The sequence below is a fragment of the Microcaecilia unicolor genome, chromosome 6 (assembly GCF_901765095.1).
Source record: "Microcaecilia unicolor chromosome 6, aMicUni1.1, whole genome shotgun sequence".
NCBI lineage: Eukaryota > Metazoa > Chordata > Amphibia > Gymnophiona > Siphonopidae > Microcaecilia > Microcaecilia unicolor.
The window spans coordinates 101,414,013-101,441,430 of record NC_044036.1 but is presented as its reverse complement, the minus strand read 5'-3'; the positions used below and the strand labels follow the sequence as shown (position 1 = coordinate 101,441,430).

The following is a 27,418-nucleotide window of genomic DNA, read 5'->3' as shown; positions in this document are numbered from 1 at the left end:
GTAAATAAATATAAACTTTTAACGTTCAGCACCTGATTCTCAAAGTGGACATATTCCAAACACTATAATGAAAATAAAATTATTTTTTCTACCTTTGTTGTCTGGTGACTTTGTTTCTCTGATCATGCTGGCCCAGTATCTGATTCTGGTGCTCTCTATCTGTTCCCTTGACTCCGTTTCCAGGGCTTCCTTTCCATTTATTTCTTTTCTTTTCTTTCCTCCTTTCTTCTTCATTTCTGGTCCTCTGCAGACTTGACTGTACAGTGGATTCAGCTTCTGCCTATTTTCTCCATCCATGTACAGTTTCTCTCCTCACTTCCTTTTCCCTCATCTAATCTCCTTCCTCTATCTTCCCTCCATGTCTAGCATTTCTTCTCTCTCCCTTCCCTCCCCTCCATCCATGTCCAGAATTTCTCTTGCCCTCCCCTCCATCCATGTCCTGAAACTTTCTTCTCTCCCCTGCCCTCCTCTACCCATCCATGCCCAGCAATTCTCTCCCCTGCCTCCCTCTGCCCATCCATGTCCAGCAATTCTCTCCCCTGCCCCCCTCTGCCCATCCATGCCCAGCCTTTCTCTCCCCTGCCTCCCTCTGCCCATCCATGCCCAGCAATTCTTCTCCCTCCCCTCCCATCCATGTCTAGCGATGTCCTTCGCCCCCACCCTCCCCTGCCGCTCCCATCATCAGTTTTAATTACCTCCCTCAAAGCCCTGCATTATTTAAGGCCCTGCTGCCCATCTCCAGCTGCCTTCCCTGCCTGCTTCTGAGGTGTTTGCGCCCTTAGTCCAGCCGCGGAAAAAGGAAATGACATCAGAATGACGTCAGAAGGCGGGACTAAGGGCGCGAACGCCTCAGAAGCAGGCAGGGAAGGCAGCTGGAGACGGGCAGCAGGGCTTTAAATAAGGCGGCGCTTCGAGGAAGGTAATTGAAAGTGACAGATGGGAGCGGCAGGGGAGGGTGGGGGCGAAGGACATAGCTAGACATGGATGGGAGCGGGAGGGGAGGTAAGCATGGCGCCCTCCTGCCATGCTTACCTCGTGCAATGGAGCCGGCTCGCCCCGAACAACAACTGGTTCGCAAGAGCTGTCAAAATTTAACAAGCGGCTCTTGCGAGCCGGTTCGAGCTGGCTCCAGCACACCACTGCTCCTGTCCCAAAGAGGCCACTAGACTACCAGGGCTCCTAGGAAAGGCCCTTCCTGGGCCTATGGGTGATAGGAGGGAGGTGGCTGCTTTTGGTGTTGGGGAGGCGATATCTGTCTGGGAAGCAAGGGACAGGGGGTCAGGGGGGAGGCATGTCAAGGGGAGCCATGCCACCCAATTTCAGTTTTGGCTTTGGCCGAAACTTTGTTGTGAATTTCAGCCACAGGTGTGGTTTTGACTGATACCAAAATCCCCAGTTTTGGTCGCCTTCCAGTTGCATAAAAGTAGGTGTACACATGGGGATAAATTTATAAAGATCTCCCGTCCACATCTAAACAAGGTTTACCCAGAGAAAACAGTTTTCAAAATTATTTCTTTATAGATTGTCTTCTATCAATGACAAACATAATTTCCCCTAATGAATGACTAATTTTTCCATCGTTTGCATATATTGTTTTTTTGTACTTCAGAATAATTGCTGCTTTTGGTATATCAAATGAATGCACATTTCTTTTTATTTTGATTTAAAATATCACAACACAAATAAGAATACTACATTTCCACTATTCAGATCAAAGCAAACAATTGATTTATTTAACATATTAAAAAAGCTGAAAAAGATTGCATTCTAAACCTTCAACCAAACAGGAAAAATGTGTGGGTTAATGTATGTAACATTTTTAACTAGCCTTTATGCACTAATTTTATGGAAATCTAAGGAGTAACACATTATAATTAGTAGAGCCAGCATCTGGCCCATCAAATGAACAGTACTGAGGTTTACATTTAATTGGAAATACTGAAAGGACTCTTATCAACTACCAAGTTTTGAACATGTTTATCTTTTTTAATCCTTTCTAGACTTGTTCCTTGTTCTTATCCCTTGATAGAAGCTTTCATGCACTCGACTGCAGGAATACACTTTCAGGTCACCCACATTAGAAACAGGACATCTGTGCCTTTGAAGTGCCAAATTACAAAACATTTGTAACTAATCTTTAGGGTGACCAGGGCCTACCTGGGAGCGGGAGGTACAACAATGCCACTGGTGGTGGTGGGGGGGGGATGGGGGGAGACTCTCACCTTGTCCAAAACTGAAGAGGATACAGCCTGCCAATAGGGGTTAGGGCCCTCTCTCAAATTTCTGCTCTGGAGGTCAAAATCTCTAGTACCAGACCTAAGAATGACAAAACTATTGCACGTATTGTTGCCACTCCAGAAGGGCCTGAATACTTAATTTCATGTATATCATTGCTGCAATGAAGAGTTCAAAGTCTGATTTTCTGACTAATGCAAACATCAGTTTCCCTTCTGCTTTTTCTCATCTTCCCTGGCCTTAATAATGTCTTTTTTTTAATGTTGTAAGCACAACCAATGTTTCACTTTTAGATTTTCTGTTCTTTTTCACTACTCATACGTATGCCAAGTGAAATATAAACTTTCATCTCAGGACCTGCTTTAGAAGAGAAAAAAAAAGGAAATCATTCTTAACTCATTTTCTCTGCCTTCTTCCTAGTTTTCTAATGCTTAGAATCTAGGTAAGCCAGGGTTCAAATCCCACTGATGCTCCTGGTGCTCTTGGGCAAGTCACTTAAACCACCATTGCCTCAGGCACCAACCTAGATTTTCAGCCCTCCAGGGACAAGCAAATACTTACTGTACCTGAATGTACTGTATCTCACCTTAAGCCACTTCTGGGAAAGGCATGAACTAAATTCAGAATCTCTGCCCTTTGCTCGATCTGGTGCTATCTTGGTCATTTCAGTAATGGGGATGGGAAACTTCTCTAAACATCTTAGGTGGCAATTGTATAATTCAGTGCCTCCATTTATATGCCCCGATGCCACATGGTGAGAGCTTCTTCTATAAGGACATCTGGGTGCCCAGATTCCATTATAGAATATCAATGCACATTACATTTAAATGCCTGCAGTTACACCAGGGTCATGTGTAACTTACACATGGAAGCAGCAGCCCTAACTGTTCTCCTTCCCTTTTGCATTCATGCACACCTTTACAGAATAGGTGCAGGTACCCTACTAGCACTATCACGAGTAAGCGTACAATTACATACAAAGTGCTAGTACTCTGTAATTTGGGGCATGCAAGGGCTTTGTAAATGCAGGTGCTCAGTTACAGAATTGCCCTTCACTTAATGCTTGTTCTTTTTATCTTCAGATACTGTTCTGCCAAAGACCAAGACCAGATCATTGGAAGATCTTTTCTAGGGATATTAGCATGCAATTGATTTACTTGCATGTCTTTAAAAATGTAGTGCGCACTACATCTATTTAATGTACATTAATCTACAAACTAACATGTTAAGTTAATGAACACGTATTAAAAATTTCTAACACATGTTAAAAAGGTTTTTAACAGGAATGTGTGAACGGAACAAATCTCTAAAAATCAGGAAAAAGTCTGAAAATGACTCAAAAACAAACCAATTTTTTCCATGCACATCTCCTCACTTCACAAACATTTTCTTCCCTAGATTGCTTTCTCTTTCTCCATTTTTAGTGGAGGTTCCCATAATTAATTTAAGCATCCGTTTTTTCAGGTGTTTTCCAGTGACAGAACATCAGACAACCACGACTGAGAATAAGAGCCCTTCATATTATGCAATTTATCTTGGTTTCTAATTTGAAACTGCTGAGAAACCAACAGAAGAGATGATCCTCATGAACATCCCTTGACTTGAGTGCCTGCTGGGTGTTGGTTTTTCCATTGACAAATGTCATTGTTTTGCCATTTAAAATTTTAAATTACATTTACAGTCTGATCTTGCTATGCAATGACAGTGCCACAAAAATGTTCTATTAAGTGCATCTTGATATGAAGCAGGGACGAGGGGAAGTGATGACTGTTGCCCATTACCTAACAGAATAACTTGTCATTAAATGGATTTGCACGGAGTGCAGCAAAGATCTTCATTCTTCAACTCCAGAACCCTTGTAAGTAGTCAGAAGAGGAAACGCCATAAGATGCAACAAAATGTTCCAGAACTGGCATCTTAAGAACATGTTCCACATCTAAGTGTGAATCTTTGCTGGTGAAACTTCACAGTTCTTTCATTATCAAGACACCAGGTAAATACTGTATCTCCTTTGCTTAAGGGTCTCTCTTATTGCTTGTGCGAAAAAAAAAAAAAAGCAAAATTGCTGCATATGATACTGGCATTTTCAACAATCCCAGATCCCTACAGTGCATCAGTCATAATAAGCATTAGACAATGGAAAGAGGACATATAAAACAAGTTTAAAATGTTTTCCCCAAAGCATAAAAGGTAAACTTGAATAACATCATCATGTCTGCTCTTCTGTGCATTACATTCATTCACATACTGTATTTCAAGCACTGTACTGAAGATGCTATGTTACAGCCCTCCATACTGTTCAAAATATGAACACAGCAGTCACTGTGCCACTGAAACAATTCTCTATTTTTATATTCTTCGTTTCCTTTGAATATCCAATTTAATCTATTTTCAGAAGGTTCTCAGTAGAACTTGGCATCAACGGACCATTGGCAGAACTTTCGGATTCCTTTCTGCTATTTATAGAGTTGGAATCTTCAGCAATTTGGGTGTCTTTGCTGGGGCTTGTGGCTGGGTTGGCGGCATCGGTAGAGTCAGCTAATTGGTCCTGCTTGACGATCTCATTCTCCACGACAACAGTGTCTTCCTGGTGGCTGCTTTGCTTTAGTTGTCCATTCTGCGCTGGAACAGTGCTAGCTATTGTATCATACAGGAACTGATAATGCTCCTAAGGGAAGAATACATAACTAGTTAGCAACTTTGTTCACCTTTGTGCTTATAGAGAAGCTTATACAGGAGGCTTGTTTCTAAATAGAGCCATGGAATGGATGACGCTACCTGTCTTTTCTATCATTATTACAGTATAACGTTCTGGGACAGGAATATTGAGAAGCCTTAGGGTATACAGATTCTATGTGTGATCCAGGTTGGTTATGGCTTGAGAATCTGCAGTATAAGAGATGGAAGTAACGTGAGACGCGGAGTAATTCCAGTTTGGTTTTAATTGCAAAGAGGGGCAGTTTTGATATGACGTCTAAGTCCGACTTTGGACATTTTGCATAAAACATCCAAAATATGAAAGATCATTTTCAAAAAAGAAAAACATTTAGGTTTTGTGCTTTGAACGTTTTTTTTTTTTTTTGGTACATTCCCCCCCCCACCCCCCCCCCAAAAAAACCTAAAAAACAAATAAGTGCAAAACGTAGAGAGTCATGCTATTGGGATGTAGGAGGGGCCAACATTTTTAGTAGACTGTCCCCCAGACATTCCAGGAGAGCAATAGGGCACCTTAGAGGGCACTTCTGTGCACTTCTTAAAAATGCTCCAAGATACACACCTTTGCTTCCTTATCTTATTCTGATATTATATCATTAGGCGAACTTAAAGGGGTAGATATTCAAAGTGATTTAACCAGGCAGGAGAGCCTCCTGCCTTGCTAAATTGCTTGTGCCTGAAAACCAGACCGTGCCACTGAATATTTATTTATGACATTTATATCCCACATTATCCCAGCAACCTGAGTTCAATGTGGCTAACAATACAGTGAAATCACATCAATAAAAAGTGAAGGAAAGAATACATAACAATGAAAACAAAGATTCAGTACAGTAAAAGAGCAACCAAAATTGACTAAACAGGGAGATCAGTATCCACACCTAGAAATTTTCCAAACAGGAATGTTTTTAACATTTTATGGAACATCAAGTAACCACAGTGACCTCTAATTGACCCTAATATCAGCACTAACTGCTTCTTCACTGTCTGGTTATTGACAGGGTGGCCTATGGGTGGAGCCGGTACTCAACTGGTTAGCAGTGATTGTCACATCACTAACTGGTTAAGGGGTCATTTTACTAAGCTGCGGCAAAAGGGGGCCTATGCTGGCATCAGTGCATATGTTTGATGCAAGCTAAGGCCCCCTTTTACCACAGCGGGTAAAAGGCTGATTTGTTTTTCAAGAAATGGCTTTGTGGCAAATGAAGCGCTTGCTGCATGGCCATTTCGGGGTGAAGCACTTACTACCACTCATTGAGATGGCGGTAAGGGCTCCCGCGCTAACCCAGCAGTAACCGGATTACCGTCAGGTAAATACCAGCGCTACAAAAAACATTTATAGCGCTGGAAATGGCGCATGCTGGGGGTACTTCCGGTTTAGCGAGCAGTAAACCCGCATTGGGCTTTCTGCCACTTAGTAAAAGACCCCCTAAGTAAGCAAATGAAGGTAGGAGAGCAAAAAGGCTGTCCTGCCAAGCTAGCCAGGCACCTGTCTGGACTAATGGACTATTGTAACACTCTTTACGCAGGTACTCTCTGTGAAATTCCCAAGGAAGCTTCAGCTTATTCAAAACACCTCAACTAGATTGATCTTTAGGCTTAAAAAATGTGATAGCATTTCTCCTTACATAATTAAATTGCACTGGCTTCTGGTTCATGAGAGAATTTTGTTTAAATCTGTTTGCATGACTTTTTTGGCCATTTATGGCCTCACATCTGAACTTGTGACCAATTTAATCTGTGTATTGCTCTCTAGATTTTCTTCCCGGTTACAGACCTTGAAGGTTCTATGCCCATTGGGTTTCAAAGCGTTGAGATTTTCTAGGATAGCTGATCCTACTTTTTCTTCCTTTGCAATTTCTAAATGGAATCTCTTACCTTTGGGTATCAGAATAAGAACCTAAGTTTGCCAAACTGGGACAGACCGAAGGTCCATGAAGCCCAGTATCCTGTTTCCAACAGTGGCCAATCCAGGTTACAAGTACCTGGCAAGATCCCAAAATAGTACAATACATTTTATGCTGCTTATCCTAGAAAGAAGCAGTAGATTTTCCCTAAGAACATCTTAATAATGGCTTATGGAGTTTTCTTTTTTTAAACCCCGCTTACCCGCTTAGCTAACTGCTTTTACCACATTCTCTGGTAATGAATTCCAGAATTCAATTACTTGTTGAATGAAGAAATATTTTCTCAGATTTGTTTTAAATTTACTATTTAGTAGCTTCATGGTGTGCCCCCTAGCCTTGTATTTTTGGAAAGAGTAAATAAGCGATTCATGTCTACCCATTCCACTCCACTCATTATTGTATAGACCTCTATCATATCTCCCCTCAGCTGCCTTTTCTCCAAGCTGAAGAGTCATAGACACTTTAGCCTTTCCTCATAGGGAAGTCCCATCCCCTTCATCATTTTCATCACACTGATAATAATCATCCTTAAGTGGGTTTTTAAAAATTACTTTTTATGGGATATTATTGGAAAATTATGTAATTTTGTGATATTATGTTTTTCTTTGCCATTATTGTGAACAGCATTATACCCAGGTATGGAGATATAGCAGTATACAAGAGATGTATTGGTATCGGTAACATCAGCTGGTATCCAGCATTCAGTGTCAGAGCATGGACATGGCCCAGCAGTGAATAGATTGAGTTCAGCTTAGCCCACAGCTGTCAATAGCCTAAAATCATCTGACCACTGCCGGCTGAATATTAATCTGAAATCTTTCAGCTTGCAAGATGTCTCCTGCTCTGCCCATTGAGTCTTACATTTTGGCTTTTTGGTTGATTCAACGAACCATCGCATTATATAATATATAGATGAAGAGAAAATATAGATATTGATTGTTTGGGTGAGATATTGCAGGATAATGTTAGTATCTTGGGTGATTCCTCAGTGGACCAGTTTATCTCAGTGGAATTTGGATGAGGTGGTTCCCTGGAAACATGGCTGAACCTTGGAGAAAAAAAAACATCTGCCCATGTTTTCTGAATCTTTGCAGGCTTAATGAAGGCTGGTAAAATGCCAAGACAAATGTTTAGAGGAAAACATACTGCCTCTACACTAAAGCCAAATGCACACTGGCTGCTAATAAGTCTCTCTTTCTAACTTTATGAAGTTGATTACAAAGGCAAATAGTAAACTGAGAGATGTTTAGAGTAGTTACAAAGTGGTTTGGAAAATCTAATATGGTGATGGAGGTTTCTCATGATAAATCTAGTATGGAACAGTCAGGGATCCTTTTATTAGGCACGCTGAAAAATGGCCTGTGCTGGTATAGATGCATGTATTGGATGAGCACCAGCGCACCTTCCAAAAAAGGCCTTTTTTTGGGGTGCCGAAAATGAACATGCGGAAAAATAAAAATTGGCGCACATCCATTTTGGGGGTAAGACCTTACTGCCACCCATTGACTTAGTGGTAAGGTCTCACGCATTAACCGGACGGAAATCGTCAGCATGCATACACTGCCGATTACTGCCTGGTCAGAGCCATGTGCTTGAAATTTTCCGGCTTGCGTAAAAAAGGAAATTACTGCTCGGGCCACACGGTAGTTGGGCGGTAGTTTTGAATTGGCACATGTTGGTCACGCTTAGGTGCCTACACAGCTTAGTAAAAGGGCCCCTCTGTCTTTTTGCATCCAAGATTTAGATCTTAGTGAGAGCCAAGCTGCTCAAAAGTAGAGGAATATACTGTAGAGTTATCTATAATAAGTGCGGCTGACTCTGCTCTCAAAGTTAGTAAGAGTAACTAGGCTGTAGTCTCTAAAGATTTGACTGTGTATAGTTAGAATGAGACACGGTGAAAAAAATTGCTTCTATCACTCCTAAACTTAAAAGCACATTTATCTATGGTACATGCAACTAGATCTTGCTTAAACTTTTTTTTTTAATTCTGATGTGGGAGTGAAATTTTACTAAGGGCTCCTTTTACTAAGCAGCGGTAAGCCCAACATGGGCTTACCATTCGCTATAAAGGAACTACCACCAGGCTACCGCGGCAGCCAGGCAGTACTTCCCACCCCTACCGCTCCATCATTTCCAGCGCTAGTAAAACGCACACCAATGCCAGCGCCGGCCCCCTTTTGCCGCAGCTTGGTAAAAGGGGCACTAAATAAATTAAATGAATAAAGCCGTTGCTATTCCTATTTTAAAAAGACCTAAGTTGGATGCAACTCTGTATTGTAAGTACAGACCAACTAATATCCCTTATCGTGCAAAATTTATTGGAAAAGTGGTCAGTCTTCAGCATACATCTTTCTCTGTTTAGGAGAAAGCTGAAAGTCTGGATATAAGACGGTGGGATAGGTTGGCTTTCAGAACAACAACAAAAAAAGGGTGTAGGAAATAGACCAGGCTAACCAGAAATGGATGAGGAGATTGCTGGTAAACAGTTTATTGATGAAGACTTGACACAGTACCGTGTTTTGGTAGTAAGCCTGCTTCAGGAGTCTTTATATAAAAAAATATGTAAAACCATCAAATGGTCAATAACTGTTGATGCGAAGTGCTGAAGAAATATGGTCTTTAAAAAGATCTTTGTCAAACAATCTGTGGATTCTGAATGAGGTGAGCTGTCGTTGCTCCGAAGCAGGCTTACTACCGAAACATAGAACTCTGTCGAGTCTTCACCAATAAACTGCCGTGGACGTCACCCATCAGTGAGAACAATCAGCCTGCTGTCCTCGGAGAATACCTTCAACAGGTATGTAGCATTCGCTACGCCAATAATTGGCTTTTTAACAAGCAATTATCGGTACTAATTAGATTTAATTGAAATTTATATGTCTAAGTTTAGGCACAGGATCTGCACCTAATATTTATGCACAAGTTAAAAAAAAAGGGGGCACAGAAATGGGAGGGTCATGGGCGGAACTGGGGCATTCTAGCATTTTTGCATGTCTTAGAATAAGGGAAGATATGTGCCCAATCTAGGTGTGTACATTTTCACCACATTTTTGTTGGTGCAAATGGCCATGCCTAAAGTTAAGCACAATTCCCGGGTGTATGTACTATTCTATAAACTGTGCCTAACTTTAAGCATGGCTTATAGAACAGCACTTTTTTCGGCGCCTTATATATTTATTTATTTTTGCATTTGTATCCCACATTTTTCCACCTCTTTGCAGGCTCAATGTGGCTAGAATTCACCCCCACATATCTTAATTAATCTTAGTATGTATCCCAGCATTCCTCAAAACAGAGGTGGCCTTTTGGTTGTAGCAGTCCTCTTGTCCAGTTTATTTCTATTAAAAGGTGCTTAGCCATCAGATCAACATTCAGACATGGTAATGAACTTTTTTTATTTTTAATAACTGGGGCATTAAAAAATATATTCAACACCGCTGTCTAGGCAGCAGCACAAAATGTATGTAGAAAGCACTTGCCAATAGTTGAAATAGTCAGCTGCAAAGCGGTTTTATTTAGAACTGCTTTTATACAAGCTTAAATTAAACCACTTAACTATATGGGTAGTGGCTGAATATTGCTGCTGTACAACTCCCTCGCTCTGCACTAAAGAGTCCTTTTACCAAGCTGCACTAGAAAGTGTCTGGAACTGCGATTATCACGTGGGTTTGCTGTGTACTCTGGACACTTTTTAGCGCAGCTGAAAAATGGCCATGGTCGTTTTTTGGGTTTTTTTTAAATGGCTACAGGCTAATTTCCCCATTAGTGCAAGGCTGTTACTACTGGGAGCCCTTACTGCCACCTATTTAAGAGGCAGTAAGGGCTCCCATGCTACTCCTGTGCTAATTGGGCAGTTTGTGGTAATGTGCTCATGCTACTCGATTAGCACAGGCACACCTACTCTCTGCCCCCAGGCACGCCTCCTGTGACAATAAATAAAAAAATATTTTTACTGAGGGAGTAGCATCTGATTGCCGAACTACTGAGGGACGCCTCAGCGCGTACCGCGGTAGTGCCCTTTTACTGTATGGTAGGCCACATTAGGCTACACATCTTAGTAAGAGGGCCCGTAAATCTTTCTCACACTATCCAGACAAAGCCAGGTGTTTCGAGGAATCTTCAGCAGCACTGTCAACATAAGGGGTTCTACTTTCATGAGCCTCCAAGTTCCTCTCAATATTGAGCCATATGTTTATAAAAAAAATGATCTAGAATGAATGACTTTTGCCAAGAAGTAGCACATGAATTACAGAGCTGTTACATGAGTCTTGATATTTTTTGGCAGCAAAACTGGGATGTGTCAAAATATCTTTTGTCTTACATTTGACTCTATCCACCTTTCAGTGCCTTTTCTCTTGACCAGGTCATAATTTATTCTTTTGAAGTAATTTCTACCACTTACTAATACTACTACTTAGCATTTCTATAGCGCTGCCAGGGTTACGCAGCGCTGTACAAATTTAGACATGGGGAAGGACAGTCCCTGCTCACGAGCTGAAGTAACTGCCACCAAGAAAATGACCTTCCAAGTCAAGTACTTCAGATGGCAGGAGTTCAGTGGCTCAAAAGGAGGTTTCATCAGCTGGGTGAGAACGACATTGAGATCCCATGACACTGTAGGAGGTTTGACGGGGGGCTTTGACAAAAGCAAACCTCTCATGAAGCGAACAACTAAAGGCTGTCCTGAGATCGGCTTACCTTCCACACGGTAATGGTATGCACTGATTGCACTAAGGTGAACCCTTACAGAGTTAGTCTTAAGACCCGACTCAGACAAGTGCAGAAGGTATTCAAGCAGGGTCTGTGTAGGACAAGAGCGAGGATCTAGGGCCTTGCTGTCACACCAGACGGCAAACCTCCTCCATAAAAAGAAGTAACTCCTCTTAGTGGAATCTTTCCTGGAAGCAAGCAAGATACGGGAGACACCCTCTGACAGACCCAAAGAGGCAAAATCTACGCTCTCAACATCCAGGCCGTGAGAGCCAGGGACCGGAGGCTGGGATGCAGAAGCGCCCCTTCGTCCTGTGTGATGAGGGTCGGAAAACACTCCAATCTCCACGGTTCTTCGGAGGACAACTCCAGAAGAAGAGGGAACCAGATCTGACGCGGCCAAAAAGGAGCAATCAGAATCATGGTGCCTCGGTCTTGCTTGAGTTTCAACAAAGTCTTCCCCACCAGAGGTATGGGAGGATAAGCATACAGCAGACCCTCCCCCCAGTCCAGGAGGAAGGCATCCGATGCCAGTCTGCCGTGGGCCTGAAGCCTGGAACAGAACTGAGGGACTTTGTGGTTGGCTCGAGATGCGAAGAGATCCACCAAGGGGGTGCCCCACACCTGGAAGATCTGTCGCACTACACGAGAATTGAGCGACCACTCGTGAGGTTGCATAATCCTGCTCAACCTGTCGGCCAGACTGTTGTTTACACCTGCCAGGTATGTGGCTTGGAGCACCATGCCGTGACGGCGAGCCCAGAGCCACATGCTGACGGCTTCCTGACACAGGGGGCGAGATCCGGTGCCCCCCTGCTTGTTGATGTAATACATGGCAACCTGGTTGTCTGTCTGAATTTGGATAATTTGGTGGGACAGCCGATCTCTGAAAGCCTTCAGGGCGTTCCAGATCGCTCGCAGCTCCAGAAGATTGATCTGCAGATCGCGTTCCTGGAGGGACCAGCTTCCTTGGGTGTGAAGCCCATCGACATGAGCTCCCCAGCCCAGGAGAGACGCATCCGTGGTCAGCACTTTTTGTGGCTGAGGAATTTGGAAAGGACGTCCCAGAGTCAAATTGGACCAAATCGTCCACCAATACAGGGATTTGAGAAAACTCGTGGACAGGTGGATCACGTCTTCTAGATCCCCAGCAGCCTGAAACCACTGGGAAGCTAGGGTCCATTGAGCAGATCTCATGTGAAGGCGGGCCATGGGAATCACATGAACTGTGGAGGCCATGTGGCCCAGCAATCTCAACATCTGCCGAGCTGTGATCTGCTGTGACGCTCGTACCCGCGAGACGAGGGACAACAAGTTGCTGGCCCGCGCCTCTGGGAGGTAGGCGCGAGCTGTCTGAGAATCCAGCAGAGCTCCTATGAACTCGAGTTTCTGCACTGGGAGAAGATGGGACTTTGGGTAATTTATCACAAACCCCAGTAGCTCCAGGAGGCGAATAGTCATCTGCAAGGACTGCAGGGCTCCTGCCTCGGATGTGTTCTTCACCAGCCAATCGTCGAGATATGGGAACACGTGCACCCCCAGCCTGCGAAGTGCCGCTGCTACTACAGCCAAGCACTTCGTGAACACCCTGGGCGCAGAGGCGAGCCCAAAGGGTAGCACACAGTACTGGAAGTGACGTGTGCCCAGCTGAAATCGCAGATACTGTCTGTGAGCTGGCAGTATCGGGATGTGTGTATAGGCGTCCTTCAAGTCCAGAGAGCATAGCCAATCGTTTTCCTGAATCATGGGAAGAAGGGTGCCCAGGGAAAGCATCCTGAACTTTTCTTTTACGAGATATTTGTTCAGGGCCCTTAGGTCTAGGATGGGACGCATCCCCCCTGTTTTCTTTTCCAGCCCTTCCTGCCCGGATGGCACGGGCTTGACCGCATTGGCGCTGAGAAGGGCGGAGAGTTCCTCTGCAAGTACCTGCTTGTGCTGGAAGCTGTAAGACTGAGCTCCCGGTGGACAATTTGGAGGTTTGGAGGCCAAATTGAGGGTGTATCCTTGCCGGACTATTTGCAGAACCCACTGATCGGAGGTTATGAGAGGCCACCTTTGGTGAAAAGCTTTCAACCTCCCCCCGACTGGCAGGTCGCCCGGCACTGACACTTGGATGTCGGCTATGCTCTGCTGGAGCCAGTCAAAAGCCCGTCCCTTGCTTTTGCTGGGGAGCCGAGGGGCCTTGCTGAGTCGCACGCTGCTGACGAGAGCGAGCGCGCTGGGGCTTAGCCTGGGCCACAGGCTGTCGAGAAGGAGGATTGTACCTACGCTTGCCAGAAGAGTAGGGACCAGTCTTCCTTCCCCCGAAAAATCTTCTACCTGTAGAGGTAGATGCTGAAGGCTGCCGGCGGGAGAACTTGTCGAATGCGGTATCCCGCTGGTGGAGATGCTCTACCACCTGTTCGACCTTCTCTCCAAAAATATTGTCCGCACGGCAAGGCGAGTCCGCAATCCGCTGCTGGAGTCTGTTCTCCAGGTCGGAGGCACGCAGCCATGAGAGCCTGCGCATCACCACACCTTGAGCAGCGGCCCTGGACGCAACATCAAAGGTGTCATACACCCCTCTGGCCAGGAATTTTCTGCACGCCTTCAGCTGCCTGACCACCTGCTGAAATGGCTTGGCTTGCTCAGGAGGGAGCTTGTCCACCAAGTCTAAGGTTCTAGAGTCTTTGCCCGGGGGCGCCGAAGCATGCTCCCTGGAACTCTTAGCCTTCTTTAGGGCCAAATCCACAACTCCAGAGTCATGAGGCAACTGGGTGCGCATCAGCTCTGGGTCCCCATGGATCCGGTACTGGGACTCGATCTTCTTGGGAATGTGGGGATTAGTTAGAGGTTTTGTCCAGTTCGCCAGCAATGTCTTCTTAAGGACATGGTGCATGGGTACTGTGGACGCTTCCTTAGGTGGAGAAGGATAGTCCAGGAGCTCAAACATTTCAGCCCTGGGCTCGTCCTCCACAACCACCGGGAAGGGGATGGCCGTAGACATCTCCCGGACAAAGGAAGCGAAAGACAGACTCTCAGGAGGAGAAAGCTGCCTTTCAGGAGAGGGAGTGGGATCAGAGGGAAGACCTTCAGACTCCTCGTCAGAGAAATACCTGATGTCTTCCTCTTCCTCCCACGAGGCCTCACCCTCGGTGTCAGACACAAGTTCACAAACCTGTGTCTGCAACCGCGCCCGACTCGACTCCGTGGAGCCACGTCCACGATGGGGGCGTCGAGAGGTAGACTCCCTCGCCCGCATCGGCGAAGCTCCCTCCGCCGACGTAGTCGGGGAGCCCTCCTGGGAGGCGACGGCAGTCGGTACCGCATGCGGCACCGACGCCGGTGACCTCACCTCGGGCGATGGACCAGCCGGCGCCACGCTCGACGGTACCGGAGGCGCAAGCACCGCCGGTACCGGAGGGGTAGGGCGCAACAGCTCTCCCAGAATCTCTGGAAGAACGGCCCGGAGGCTCTCGTTCAGAGCGGCTGCAGAAAAAGGCATGGAAGTCGATGCAGGCGTCGACGTCAGAACCTGTTCCGGGCGTGGAGGCTGTTCCGGGCTGTCCAGAGTGGAGCGCATCGACACCTCTTGAACAGAGGGTGAGCGGTCCTCTCGGTGCCGATGCCTGCTGGGTGCCGACTCCCTCGGCGACCCAGAGCTCTCGGTGCCGACACGGGAAGGGGACCGGTGTCGATGCTTCTTAGATTTTTTGCGAAGCACATCACCGGCGCTTCCCGGCACCGACGAGGAGGACGTAGAATCCAGCCGTCTCTTCCTCGGGGCCGAGACCGAAGAGGGTCGATCTCGGGGGGCTGTACCGCAGGAGCCCTCAGGGTAGGGGGAGACCCACCCGAAGGCTCACCGCCACCAGCAGGGGAGTGGACAGCCCTCACCTGCACTCCAGACGAAGCACCACCGTCCGACGACATCAGCAGACGAGGTCCCGGTACCACCGACGTCGATGCAGTCACCCGATGTCTCGGCGCCGATGCAGAGGGTCGATGCCTCGATGCACTCGATGCACTGGCCGCCGAGGATGAAGGTCTGGACGCTGCAGACGTCGATGCACTCGATACCCCCGGTGCCGATGCCGACGAAGAGCCCGAGAACAAAAAGTTCCACTGGGCCAACCTCGCTACCTGAGTCCGCTTCTGTAAAAGGGAACACAGACTACAGGCCTGAGGGCGGTGCTCGGCCCCCAGACACCGAAGACACGAAGCGTGCCTGTCAGTGAGCGAGATTACCCGGGCGCACTGGGTGCACTTCTTGAAGCCGCTGGAAGGCTTCGATGTCATGGGCGGAAAAATCACGCCGGCGAGATCGAAAGACAAAATGGCGAAATTTGGCACCAGCAGAAAAAAGCGGGAAGGAAATTTCGACCGGGGCCTAAGTAAGGCCTACCCCGACGACGAAAGAAAACTTACCGGGGTGAAAAACTCGAACTAGAGGAAGGGAAAAAGCCAAAAGAGGTTTTTTCCAACACTTTTGAAGCAAAACGAGTCAAAAATGACGCGCGAGGTCAACTTTTTCAGGGCACGAAACGGAAACACAACCGTCCCGAGCGCGGAGAAAAGAAGACTGGCCGGCACAAGCCGGTTTCGGGCGGGAAGACGGCCACGCATGCGCGGTGCGCATCGGCGCGCGAGGGCTAGCAAAGGACTTTGCTAGTGAAGATTCCGATTGGAGGGGCTGCCGTGGACGTCACCCATCAGTGAGAACAAGCAGCCTGCTTGTCCTCGGAGAATAATTAGCTCGTTATTCAATTAAGTTGCACAAACAAAGTGGGTGCTTGCCCATATTTACACGTGCAATTTTTGGCGACTTTTATGGAATTAGGGGGATGGTGTTACATTAGACAAATGTACCCTTTCGAAAAATAATTTGTGACTTCCAGATAATTAAATTGTTCTAAAATAGTGTTTGATTTACTTACAAATGAAGCAACCATTCCTGGCCTTTCTCTGCGCAGAGTTTTCACTGTCTGAAACACATCTATTACTTCTTCTACCTCTGCACTTTCCAAGAGGTTCCACAGCGCACAAAATGTTCCCGTCTGCTGGGATCCATCACTGAAAACAAGGTAAAATCTCATTTTCCACAGCACTAGTACCAAATGACAGCAGCTTTCTCCTTAGCTAAACAAAGGAGGTGATTTTATGTTTCATAATTTTTATTGATTTACTTTAAACTTAAACAGAAATGTTACTGTTAAGTGAAAAACAGCCAAAAAATAAAACTTTTCTTACATACTCTTTTAACTTTACACTTTAAATGGCTTTCTTAGACCCCAAAAACTAGGGGGGTTTAGAATAGGTGAAGCTACATTTGTATTAACAATTTCTATAAGAAAATGATGACACCACATTTCTCAGTCTATTATTTCATTGTCTCTATCGTTGTTTTGAATCTAGGAGCAACTTAAGCTGATCAGGAACATAAAAAACATATTTATTAAACCTCACAATACATTTACATGGATATGCTAACAGAAAGGAACCTCCCAATTCTATTGTTTTTAATCTCATTGAAAGAAACTGTTTTCGTTTTTGCTGAGTCGCTTTTGTCAAATATTTTTTTTCCACCAAAATTGTGATTCGTTGTTTTGAAGTAAAGTCTCATTACAGCATTCAAATCTTGTTGAAAAAGAAAAGTCACTAACAAGGTCGCCCTTTCAGTGGCAGTTTCTATTGACTGTTCCAAAATCGCTGTTAGATTCTCCACATCCATTTCACTTCCAGGTTGAACATTTGTTGCCTCGTCTGCTTTTTTGATCGTATTTGGTATAAAGTAAATTTTTTCTAATGGAGGAATTGCTTCTTGGGGATATTTTAAGTTTTCTTTAAGAAATCTGGTAAATAAATCTTGGGGGGAAACCCCATACAATTTAGGAAAATTAAGCAGACGTAAATTCAGTCTCCTATTGTGATTTTCAATATATTCAAGCTTTCTCCTGATATCCACATTATCTTTTATCACAGCAGCTTTAAATTCATTTGTTTGTACCACCTCATTTTGTAAATTCTCAATTTTCTGTGAAAAATCTTGTTTAATCGTGTCAACAGAGTCTTTCAATTCTTGCATCTTAACACCTAAGGTTTTTACCTCTCCAGACGACTGTTGAAGGGTTTTTTCCATCTCTAGTAATTTCAGCCATATTGTCCCCAGATTAACCTCCATTTCCTTCCCAGCAGATTTGGATGTTATTGGTGAGTCGGTCACCCCACTGGGTCTGCCAACTTCCACTCTTCCGGTGTCCGTCAGCTTCTCCTCCCAGTTCACCACAACTGCTGGGCTCGGAGAAATCTTAGAGAGCGGCGGGGGAGAGAGAGATATTTCGCATTCCGGCGAGGGTTCTGCTTCACCAGATCCTCCCGCCAAGGAATCCACCCCACTTGCTACCTGGGAAGGAGCGGGAAAGAAACGCTCCAGTCCGGTTCTCGCCGGTGTGGACGTCCCGGTAGGTGGGGGAACTACCCGGACTGCTCCTTTCCTTTTAGAATGAGGCATATTTCCGAAAGAACAAAAAATTAGCAGAGCTGGCTGGAGCGATCTCACCAAACGTCCGCTCTTGGCGCCATCTTGACACGCCCCCAAGGAGGTGATTTTATAACAACCCGCCTAACTTATGCATCAGTAAGAAGGAAATCATTTACATATTCTCCCTTTGAAAATGATCCCACTGAAATAACCTGCACAAAGACACATCTGTATATGTATGTACAGAACATTTTTGAAGAAACGTACATGCATACTTTATATAATTAAAAATTAAGGACCAGATTCAAGAAACAATGCTCAAAATTGGACACCATTAAGATCCGTGCTGAGCGCGAATTCTATACAGGTTGTTTAGTGCGGATCTCATGTCTAACTTTGGGCACCAGATTAACACCTGGTTCTGACTTAGGTGCGGAAATGACCCTGTTCTATAACATCATGTCTAAATTCCTGGATCGCCTCTGACTATCCCATGCCCCTCTCATGGCTACTCCCCCTTTTCTATTGCGTGCCATAAAATCTAGGCATTCATGTTATAGAATACAGCCCAGCCCAAATGTGTGCAAGTCCAAAGAAGTGCTAATTAGCACCAATTATTGATTGTTAATGGCTCAGTTTGTTTGTGCAACTGAGTTGTGCACCTAACTTTGGGTGACCTATATAGAATCCAGTGGTAATCGTGTAGCCCCCCTACCACCCAGACTGCTCCCTTAGACCAGTGTTTCCCAAGTCGGTCCTGCGGTACCCCCATGCCAGTAAGGTTTTTAAGGATATCCACAATGAATATGCATGAAAGAGAACTGCATATAATGAAGGCAGTGTACACAAATCAAGTTCATGCATATTCATTGTGCATATCCTGAAAATCTGACTGGAGTGGGGTACTCCAGGACAGGACTTGGGAAACACTGCTTTAGACTGCCTATATGCATATGATATTGTGCACATACTGGTTGTATGCACGGGGCTTTTCTAAAACAGCATGGCCACATTTATGTATGAACTAGTAAAAAAGACCCATTTCGGTAGGCAATGAAACGGGCGCTAGCAAGGTAATCCCCCACCCTCCGAGACCCACGGCCCCCTCCCTCCCTTCCTTCCAAGTTCCAGACCCCCCTTCCTTCCTCCCTCCCTTCCAGTTCCAGGCCCTCTCACGCCCCTCCCACAGAGTTACAGACTCTCCCCTCCCTCCAATTTCCACACACCCCTCCACATTACTGACCCCTGGACCCCCCTGCCGCGACCCTCTCGACCCCCCTTCCCGTCGAAAACCCTCCCCTGCCGCCGTCGCGTACCTGTGCTGACCCCCAACCCCCGACAGCCAAAGTCCTCTTCTCACCTGCGCCGTCGTTGCTTGCTGAATGCTGAATGATCTGATCAAGTTTCTGTGCGTCTAGAAACTTTCGAAAATGAACCCAAAAGACTATTTGTTCTCCCTACACGTTTGGAGCTATGTTACATCCTCTACTTTTTTGGAATTCTGTCTCATCTGCGAATAGTTTTTTTCCTGTTGTTTCAATTACTTACCTGCACAAAGTTATATCATAATGGCTGACCAATTTTATAAAAGCCTTGTATATTTATATATACAAAATGCCTGTGAAATGTCCGAAAAGTTGCCTTTGCCTATTTAATAAAGGTTAAAAATATTTGCCTATTGTTGATTTTCCTCTTTTTCTGGATTGACATTTAATAAAGGTTATGATAGGCACCTGTGTCCTTTGTAAAACAGTATCTCAGAACCAGCCCCAGCTATACCAATTGCCCATGAACAAATTTACACCTGCTCTAAATAAAGTTGTAAATATGCATATGTACCACATACTTTATAAAATAACCAAATGCACTGTAACTCTCTGCCTGCTCTACTCAACTCATCCTCAAGAATGCTTCCACACACACTGCGAGAAATTAGGGGCACTTTCTTCTGTGCTTTCTTATGTATAAATACAGTTACAGTTCATTGAATTTACTATACCGCTAGGCTTTTTGTTTAAAAAGATCACAGCGGTGTACAAATTTAAAATAAAACAACATATTAATACATACCAGAAAAGAACTGCAACAATCAGATAGGAAAGGATCAGTTTCACAAGACCATTCATAAGTACATGCATAAGTATTGCCATACTGGGAAAGACCAAAGGTCCATCGAGCCCAGCATCCTGTTTCCAACAGTGGCCAATCCAGGTCACAAATACCCGGAAGATCCCAAAAATGTACAAAACATTTTATATGCTTATCCCAGAAATAGTGGATTTTCCCCAAGTCCATTTAATAACAGTCTATGGACTTTTCCTTTAGGAAGCCGTCCAAACCTTTTTTAAACTCTGCTAAGCTAACCTTCTTTACCACATTCTCTGGCAACGAATTCCAGAGTTTAATTACACGTTGAGTGAAGAAAACTTTTCTCTGATTCGCTTTAAATTTACTACATTGTAGCTTCATCGCATGCCCCCTAGTCCTAGTATTTTTGGAAAGCGTGAACAAATGCTTCACATCTACCTGTTCAACTCCACTCATTATTTTATAGACCTCTATCATATCTCCCCTCAGCCACCTTTTCTCCAAGCTGAAGAGCCCTAGCCGCTTTAGCCTTTCCTCATAAGGAAGTCGTCCCATCCCCTTTATCATTTTCGTTGCCCTTCTCTGTACCTTTTCTAATTCCACTATATCTTTTTTGAGATGCGGCGACCAGAATTGCACACAATATTCGAGATGCGGTCGCACCATGGAGCAATACAAAGGCATTATAACATCCTCATTTTTGTTTTCCATTCCTTTCCTAATAATACCTAACATTCATACCAGGGGCGTATCTGCGTGGGGCCACAGGGGCCTGGGCCCCCGCAGATTTCGCCCTGGACCCCCTTACTGCCGCCATGGGTACCTTTGCTGGCGGGGGACCCCAACCCCCACCAGCCGAGGTCCGCTTCCTCCTGCCGCTGCGAGGTTTTTTAAGTTCATCGGGATTCGTCCTCCGTCACTCTGTGCTGCTGTTCAAAGAAGCTGCTAGCTGAATGCAGTTTCGGACTGAGTCTGACGTCGCTGCTGCACATTGTACATGAGTCTGACGTCCTGCACGTACAACGTGCAGCAGCGACGTCAGACTCAGTCCGAAACTGCATTCAGCTAGCAGCTTCTTTGAACAGCAGCACAGAGTGACGGAGGACGAATCCCGATGTAGAACTTAAAAAACCTCGCAGCGACAGGAGGAAGCGGACCTCGGCTGGTGGGGGTTGGGGTCCCCCACCAGCAAAGGTACCCACGGCGGCAGGGGGGGGGTCGGAAATGGCAGCGGCTGGGGGGGCTATAATGTGCCCCCTCAGGCTTCGGCCCCCGCTACCGCCGACTTTCAGATACGCCCCTGATTCATACACATAGTAGCCATAAAAGATATGTGTGGCCGCACAATTTATTAAAAGCCCTCTGCTGCATCTAAGACAGGCTTTACACATGGAGAAAATGTTATAACATTTAGGGCCCTGTTTACTAAGCCACGTTGTAGGCGTGCTAGCGTTTTTATAGTGTGTGCTAAAAATTAGCACGCACTAACGCCACAGACACCCATAGCATTAGTGTGCACTTAATTTTAGTGCACGCTAAAAACGCTAGGACACCTTAGTAAACAGGGCCCTATGAAAAGCATCCACCAAAACAGGCGCAGACCATCAGATCAAATATCTCCAGTGAATGAGTTTTCTTTTCGCAAAAGGATATTGGTCACAGCAAATATTTGAGTTGGTCCCTTTGAGATTCTTTTTTTTTTTTTTTAACTATCTCATTGTCTGGTTGTATGTTTTACTACTTTCTAATTATTAATCATAAATATGAAAAATATTTTCTCCCACTGTTCCTATTAAACTGGAAGAGAGTCACTGCCGAAAGAGATTCTGACGTTACTAGAGATGCCCATATATTCCTATAGGCGTCTCTAGTGTTTAGCGCTCGCTAATCATTAGTGCGCAATAAAAATGCTAGCGCGCCTTTGTGTTTCAAAAAGCATACATATACATGAAAATAACATTCCAAAAAAATGTCAATGCCTTTTTAAGAGCCTGCTATAGGTGATTCTATACCTGCAGTGAACAAGAAGAGGGACAGAGTTCTCATGTTTGTGTTCATAGACATTTCTTTTTGGAAGTTTTGTGTTGACGTTCTGAATCATAGCAACCAATTCTTTGGGTTCCTCAGGAAGTTCATTTTCGTTCCACTGCAGGTAGGTGTAGTGATGGATTTTTCGGGTTTCTTTCCTCTGAAAAATCGAGTGGTAAATGTTAGATAGATTCATTTACATCATGTGAAATAACATGAATGTAATACATACTTCGGTAATAGAAGTAAATAGGAAAGAGATCGCCTTCCATGCCTTTCTTGTGTATGCAAATTATTCTCATGCATGCTCATTGTCAATAACCTGAAAACCTGACTGGTTAGGGGTCCTGATGCCAGATCTAAGAAATTGTGTCTTATTTTATGAAAATACCTTCCCCCCCCCCCCCCCCCCAAAAAAAAAAAAAGCCTGGGGTGAATGTGGCTTTCTTATCCATACATTCAGATAGGGATTTCTGTAGAGAGTTTAAGACTGAGACATATTAAGCCTGGCCTGAGTCTTCTGTTATTTGGTGAGCTCTGCGAAGAGAGCAAGTGACATCCTCCCTCCCTTATTGTTCTTTTCTCCCCAGAATTTTCCCTTTTGTAAAATTATATACTTTCCTTTCCCTTTCTTCTTTTTTTTTATTTATATTTTCAACTTTATTACATAACAATACTCATACATTGGAATGTATAGATTTGGAACATAACTACAAGTATTTATATTACAAACAAAATCTTATCTTATTTGGTCCACAAGAGGAGGATCCAAGATTAGGAAAAAACAAAAAAAACTCACAATGTGACATTTATCACTAAACTGAACTAGAAGGACATTGGGATCCTGCAGCCTAGACAGTTGAGCTACGTTGGAACGGACATCACAGGCGGGTCACGTTTTACCTCTTGAGCTAAGACAAAGTTCTTTAATTTAATAGGACAGAGAAAAAGGTAATTTACCCCATTTAGAGAAATCATGCATCTAGATGGATATCTAAGGATAAAAATTCCTCCCAGGGAAAGGATTCTTGGTCTAGGTGCCAACAACTCCCTTCTCCTGGCCTGGGTTTCTCTAGCTAGATCTGGAAAAATACGTATTTTCCCGCCCATAAAATTAAAATTCATTTTCCTAAATAAGAACGTAGAATTAAACTTTTATTTGACTCTAGAGCAAACATTATAAGTAAAGTTGCTCGTTCTGAGATCTCAGAACATTCTAGAAAATCAGTCAAATGATCTTGAGGAGGTTCTGAGTCTATAGGTGTAGGTTTCTTTATGTATTGCATTTTGGACACCATAGGGTGATTTTCAAGAGGAATATCCAGAACTTCCTGAAAATACTTTTTCAATAATTCAACTGGAGGAATAAATGGTGATATCGGAAAATTAAGTACTCTGAGATTATTCCTTCTGCATTGATTTTCCATATATTCCAATTTCTTTGCCTGGATTTTATTATCTTTTATAACAGCTGCCACTGTAGTTTGCATGGATTTCAAATCAGAATCAAAAGTTTGAATTTTTTCCTGATGTAGATCAACTATGGTGGTAAGCTGATTAGATTGCTCCTTTAATTGTCTTATTTCAGTCTGTGAGGAATTAAAGATACGCTGGAGGTTCACGTTCACCCCTTGAATGGCCTCCCAAATCACATCCATAGTGATTATTGCAGGTTTTTCCATACCACTTCCTAATCCAAGAAGATCTATTTCTTGGATTAAGGTTGGGGGCAAATATCCCCTTCCCGCTGTAACAATACCTGGAGTTGAAGCTAGAACTGGACCTCCTACCGCCGACGATAGTGCGCCCACTTCGGACGCCTGTTCGAACAGCGATTCCTCTGTTCTGCTACTCCTTCCAGGTTGTGGTGGGGTCAGGCCTGCTAAGTGCTAACGGGCTCAAAGTAGCGCCCTCTGAACTGTGCTCCATGCGTATCATTTCGGAGATTCCAGTAGCATGGTCCCTCGGTCCCGGTGGGCGGATTCCAAAGGTCTCAAGTGTGGGTTGTGTCATGGCGGGACTGCCAGCAGCGCTCGAGGAGGTAAGAGCAGCCGCTTTTCCTTTTCTCTTCCCCATTTCTCACAGGGAGCGCTCCGTGACAAACAGCCGGAAACCTGAAAAGCTTCGGAGCTAACGCTCACACATCTAGTTCGGCAGCCATCTTGGATCCCTCCTTTCCCTTTCTTCTTCTGTTCTTACTTTTGTTAGTTCTCACCACCAACCCTTATTTTAATATTTTATTGTAAACCGCTAAGATTTATTTTATATATAGACGGTACATCAAATGAAAATTGACTTTGACCTGGGCTTAAAGGCTGTTTCATTTTCCTTTTTCCCTTTTCTCCATTATTAAGTAAAATTGCATACGGAACAGTAAACAAATATATCATTCCACCATTTTTATATAAGTTTGAAATGGAATAAATGGCTTCTGCTATGAAATTAACAAGAGGGGGGCCCATTTACTAAGTTGTGTTAGCATTTAATGCAGGAATTGCTGTGCACTAGCAGATAGTCCATGCTCATTCACACATTACACAGTAACACAGAAAATACCATTTTGGAGTAGGGAACAGAGAGACACTGTTTTGCAGCTTGATATGTTTCAGGGTAGTGAGGTTGATTCATAGTGGAGGACTATGATAGACTAAATCCTAGTAAGCAGAATACATGACAGGCCCAAAATAGGGTCTAGGTCTGGAACAAGACAAAAGCCAAAGTAGGCCGATACATGTAAAGCCACAGGGCTCAGGAACCCACTCACTCTGAGAAACTGGCAGCTTCACAGGAACCCACTCACACACGGAAGCTAAGAGCATTGCTGGATCCCACACACACAAACACAGTGACTGGAAGTACTGCTGGAACCCACTCACGCAGACAGTGGCGTACTAAGGGCGGGGTGGTGGGGGCGGTCTGCCCCGGGTGCATGCTGCAAGAGGGGTGCAGGGAGCAGCTGTGCAGCTGTCGTCTCCAATGGTTCCCTGCTCCCTCTGCAGTTTCCTGTTCCGGGGCAGAGGGAGCAGGGAACTGGTGGAGCCAACAGCCGTGTGGCTGCACTCAGCACCCCAGCAGGTAAGAAGAATACACCCGGGGAGGGGAGCTTGGAGGTGATGTAGGGGGAGGGGATGCTGCACCCAAGGGGTGGGACGATGCTGCACTTTTGGGGGGGGGGGTGCAGCGGCGATCTGCCCCAGGTGGCAGTCGACCAAGGAACACCACTGCATGCCAAGAGGACTGGAAGTACTGCTAGAACCCACTCACGCAGAAAAGTCTTGAAGTACAGCTGGAATCCACTCACAAACAGTGTCTCAGGACCCACAGAAAGCAGAAGCTATAGGGCGGCTAATGATGCAAGAGCATCTAGGTCTGGGCCCGATGGAGTTAAATGCCGCTCTCCAACGTCAGCATCTGACATCATCCTCAGAATGCGCCATAGCTGGATGAACAGGTTCTGTGGTGCGTGGCAGATGGCTCCTCGCCATGTGCCAGCAGTTCAGTCCAGATCCTGACTCCAGAGTCACAGTAAGACCGTGATCCAGCTAATATGGACCTCATTATTGCACATTACCCTGTTAATGTTAATGTGGTAGGTAACAGAGAACAGAAAACGGCACCTCAAGAGATGTAGCTAAATGCATCCCAATCTGCCATGCTGTTATCACAACATACTGACTTTTTTCTCCATGACAACGGCATGGCAGCCCTCTCAAACACTGAGCACAGAGGTTTAGCAGTTACTGTGACTTCATTTTGCCAATTACCACACAGTAACTGCAAAATCTTATCATACTTTGGTATATGGTACCAAAAAAGATTTATAAGATGCATAAAAGTTTAAAACTATACAGTAACAATGGCCAAAAAGTGCTCCCCAGTTAAGGCCAGATTTTGTAAATAGCATTCAAAATTCGTGTGCCCTTTATAGAACAGCGTTCAGCGCCGATTCTCACACCCAACTCTGGAGGCCAGACTTATGCCTGCTGAAACCTGGTGTAAATCTTAGCACCCAAGTTGGGTGTGGAAACCCATTAGTCTATAACACTGAACCTATAGTTTCGGAACACCCATGCCCCTGCCGTAGCCATGCCTTCTTTAGGGTTGTGCACTATGGGATTTAGGCACCTAGGGTTAAAGAATATCATGCAGTCAGGTGTTTGCAAATCCTAATTAGTGCCAATTAACATCAATAATTGATCGTTAGCTTCCAATTATTAATAGCTCTTTAGTTAATTAAGTTGCACAAGCTTATTGGCTCAGTGCCCAAATTTGGTCACCATATATAGAATCCAGGGGTTACCATCTACCCTTATACTTTTTGTCATCTCTTATCATAAATTCTGATTTTTTACCTTTGCATGCCTTATTTCAAAGGTACGAGTGGTGTAGCTGGAAGCATTGTTTACATCCTTCACTTCAACTTCTATGTCGTCATAGGTTTGTTTATCTTCTCCCCAGTATTTTGCGCAGGACTCCTAGGAAAAAAACACATCAATTATTCATGGCCTTTTCCCCATCATCCCTTTTTGGCTTTCCTTTCAAATAAGTGTGCTATTCTATTTAAAAATAACTTCAAGAACACCAACAAAAGAGTTGGATTCAGATGAAATATAGCTTGCTAGAGTGTTACTGTGTACTAATGAAGTTAATGCACATTATTAGAACCAGATCCCATTGCAGGAAATAGGGCTGCAGAATATAATGTTGTGTTAATGCATGTTAGTATGCAACAACATTTCAGTACCTTTCAGTAATTCTAAACCTTGGTGCACAAATGAATAAACTGAGGCTCTCTTCTCAGACAATGTCCATAGACAAGGGCAGTCCTGTAAATTCATGTAGCTTTCCTTCACCTAAGTTTATTTCTGAACGATTAACCCGATATATCCTACTTACGACTTGTTATCATAACTGACACAAATCTCAGAACGGTGAACAAAGTCTACAAACCTGGCTTTCCTCTTCAAGATTGGTCAGCATAACAATTGCTTTGACTTTTCTTTGAAATATCATTTGCCAGAAATCATTAATTGTATTTTTTAGTGGTCCCTGTGCAGCAATCATTGCTTTTGGAGACCAGTAACCCTAAAACAAGAAAAAAAATGTCATTATTAATTGACATTAACTGCAGCTTCACTGTTAAGGTTCTTCAAACCTTTATGTCAAGAGGTCTACTACTGTTCCAATTCCAAAAGTGATTATTTAACAAATGACTGCACTTGTAGTGGTTACTGAAGTTTAACCCAATTATTTGCTGACCTACATACGATCTGTT

The 27,418-nt window shown here is 44.5% G+C and overlaps 1 protein-coding gene across 2 annotated transcripts in view; it reads right to left on the bottom strand.

Annotated features, from left to right (window-relative positions):
• Positions 1–1,631: 1,631 nt before the first annotated feature.
• Positions 1,632–27,418, bottom strand: part of PTPRC (protein tyrosine phosphatase receptor type C) — a 291,837-nt gene continuing 266,050 nt past the window's right edge. For both annotated transcript variants that reach the window (XM_030205809.1, XM_030205811.1), the window contains 5 exons: positions 27,094–27,228; positions 26,496–26,618; positions 22,128–22,303; positions 16,484–16,619; positions 1,632–4,903 (listed from right to left, as the gene is read on the bottom strand). In XM_030205809.1, the coding sequence (XP_030061669.1) occupies positions 4,616–4,903; positions 16,484–16,619; positions 22,128–22,303; positions 26,496–26,618; positions 27,094–27,228 (858 nt within the window). In that variant the 3' untranslated portion in view covers positions 1,632–4,615. The remainder of the gene's footprint in view (positions 4,904–16,483; positions 16,620–22,127; positions 22,304–26,495; positions 26,619–27,093; positions 27,229–27,418) is intronic.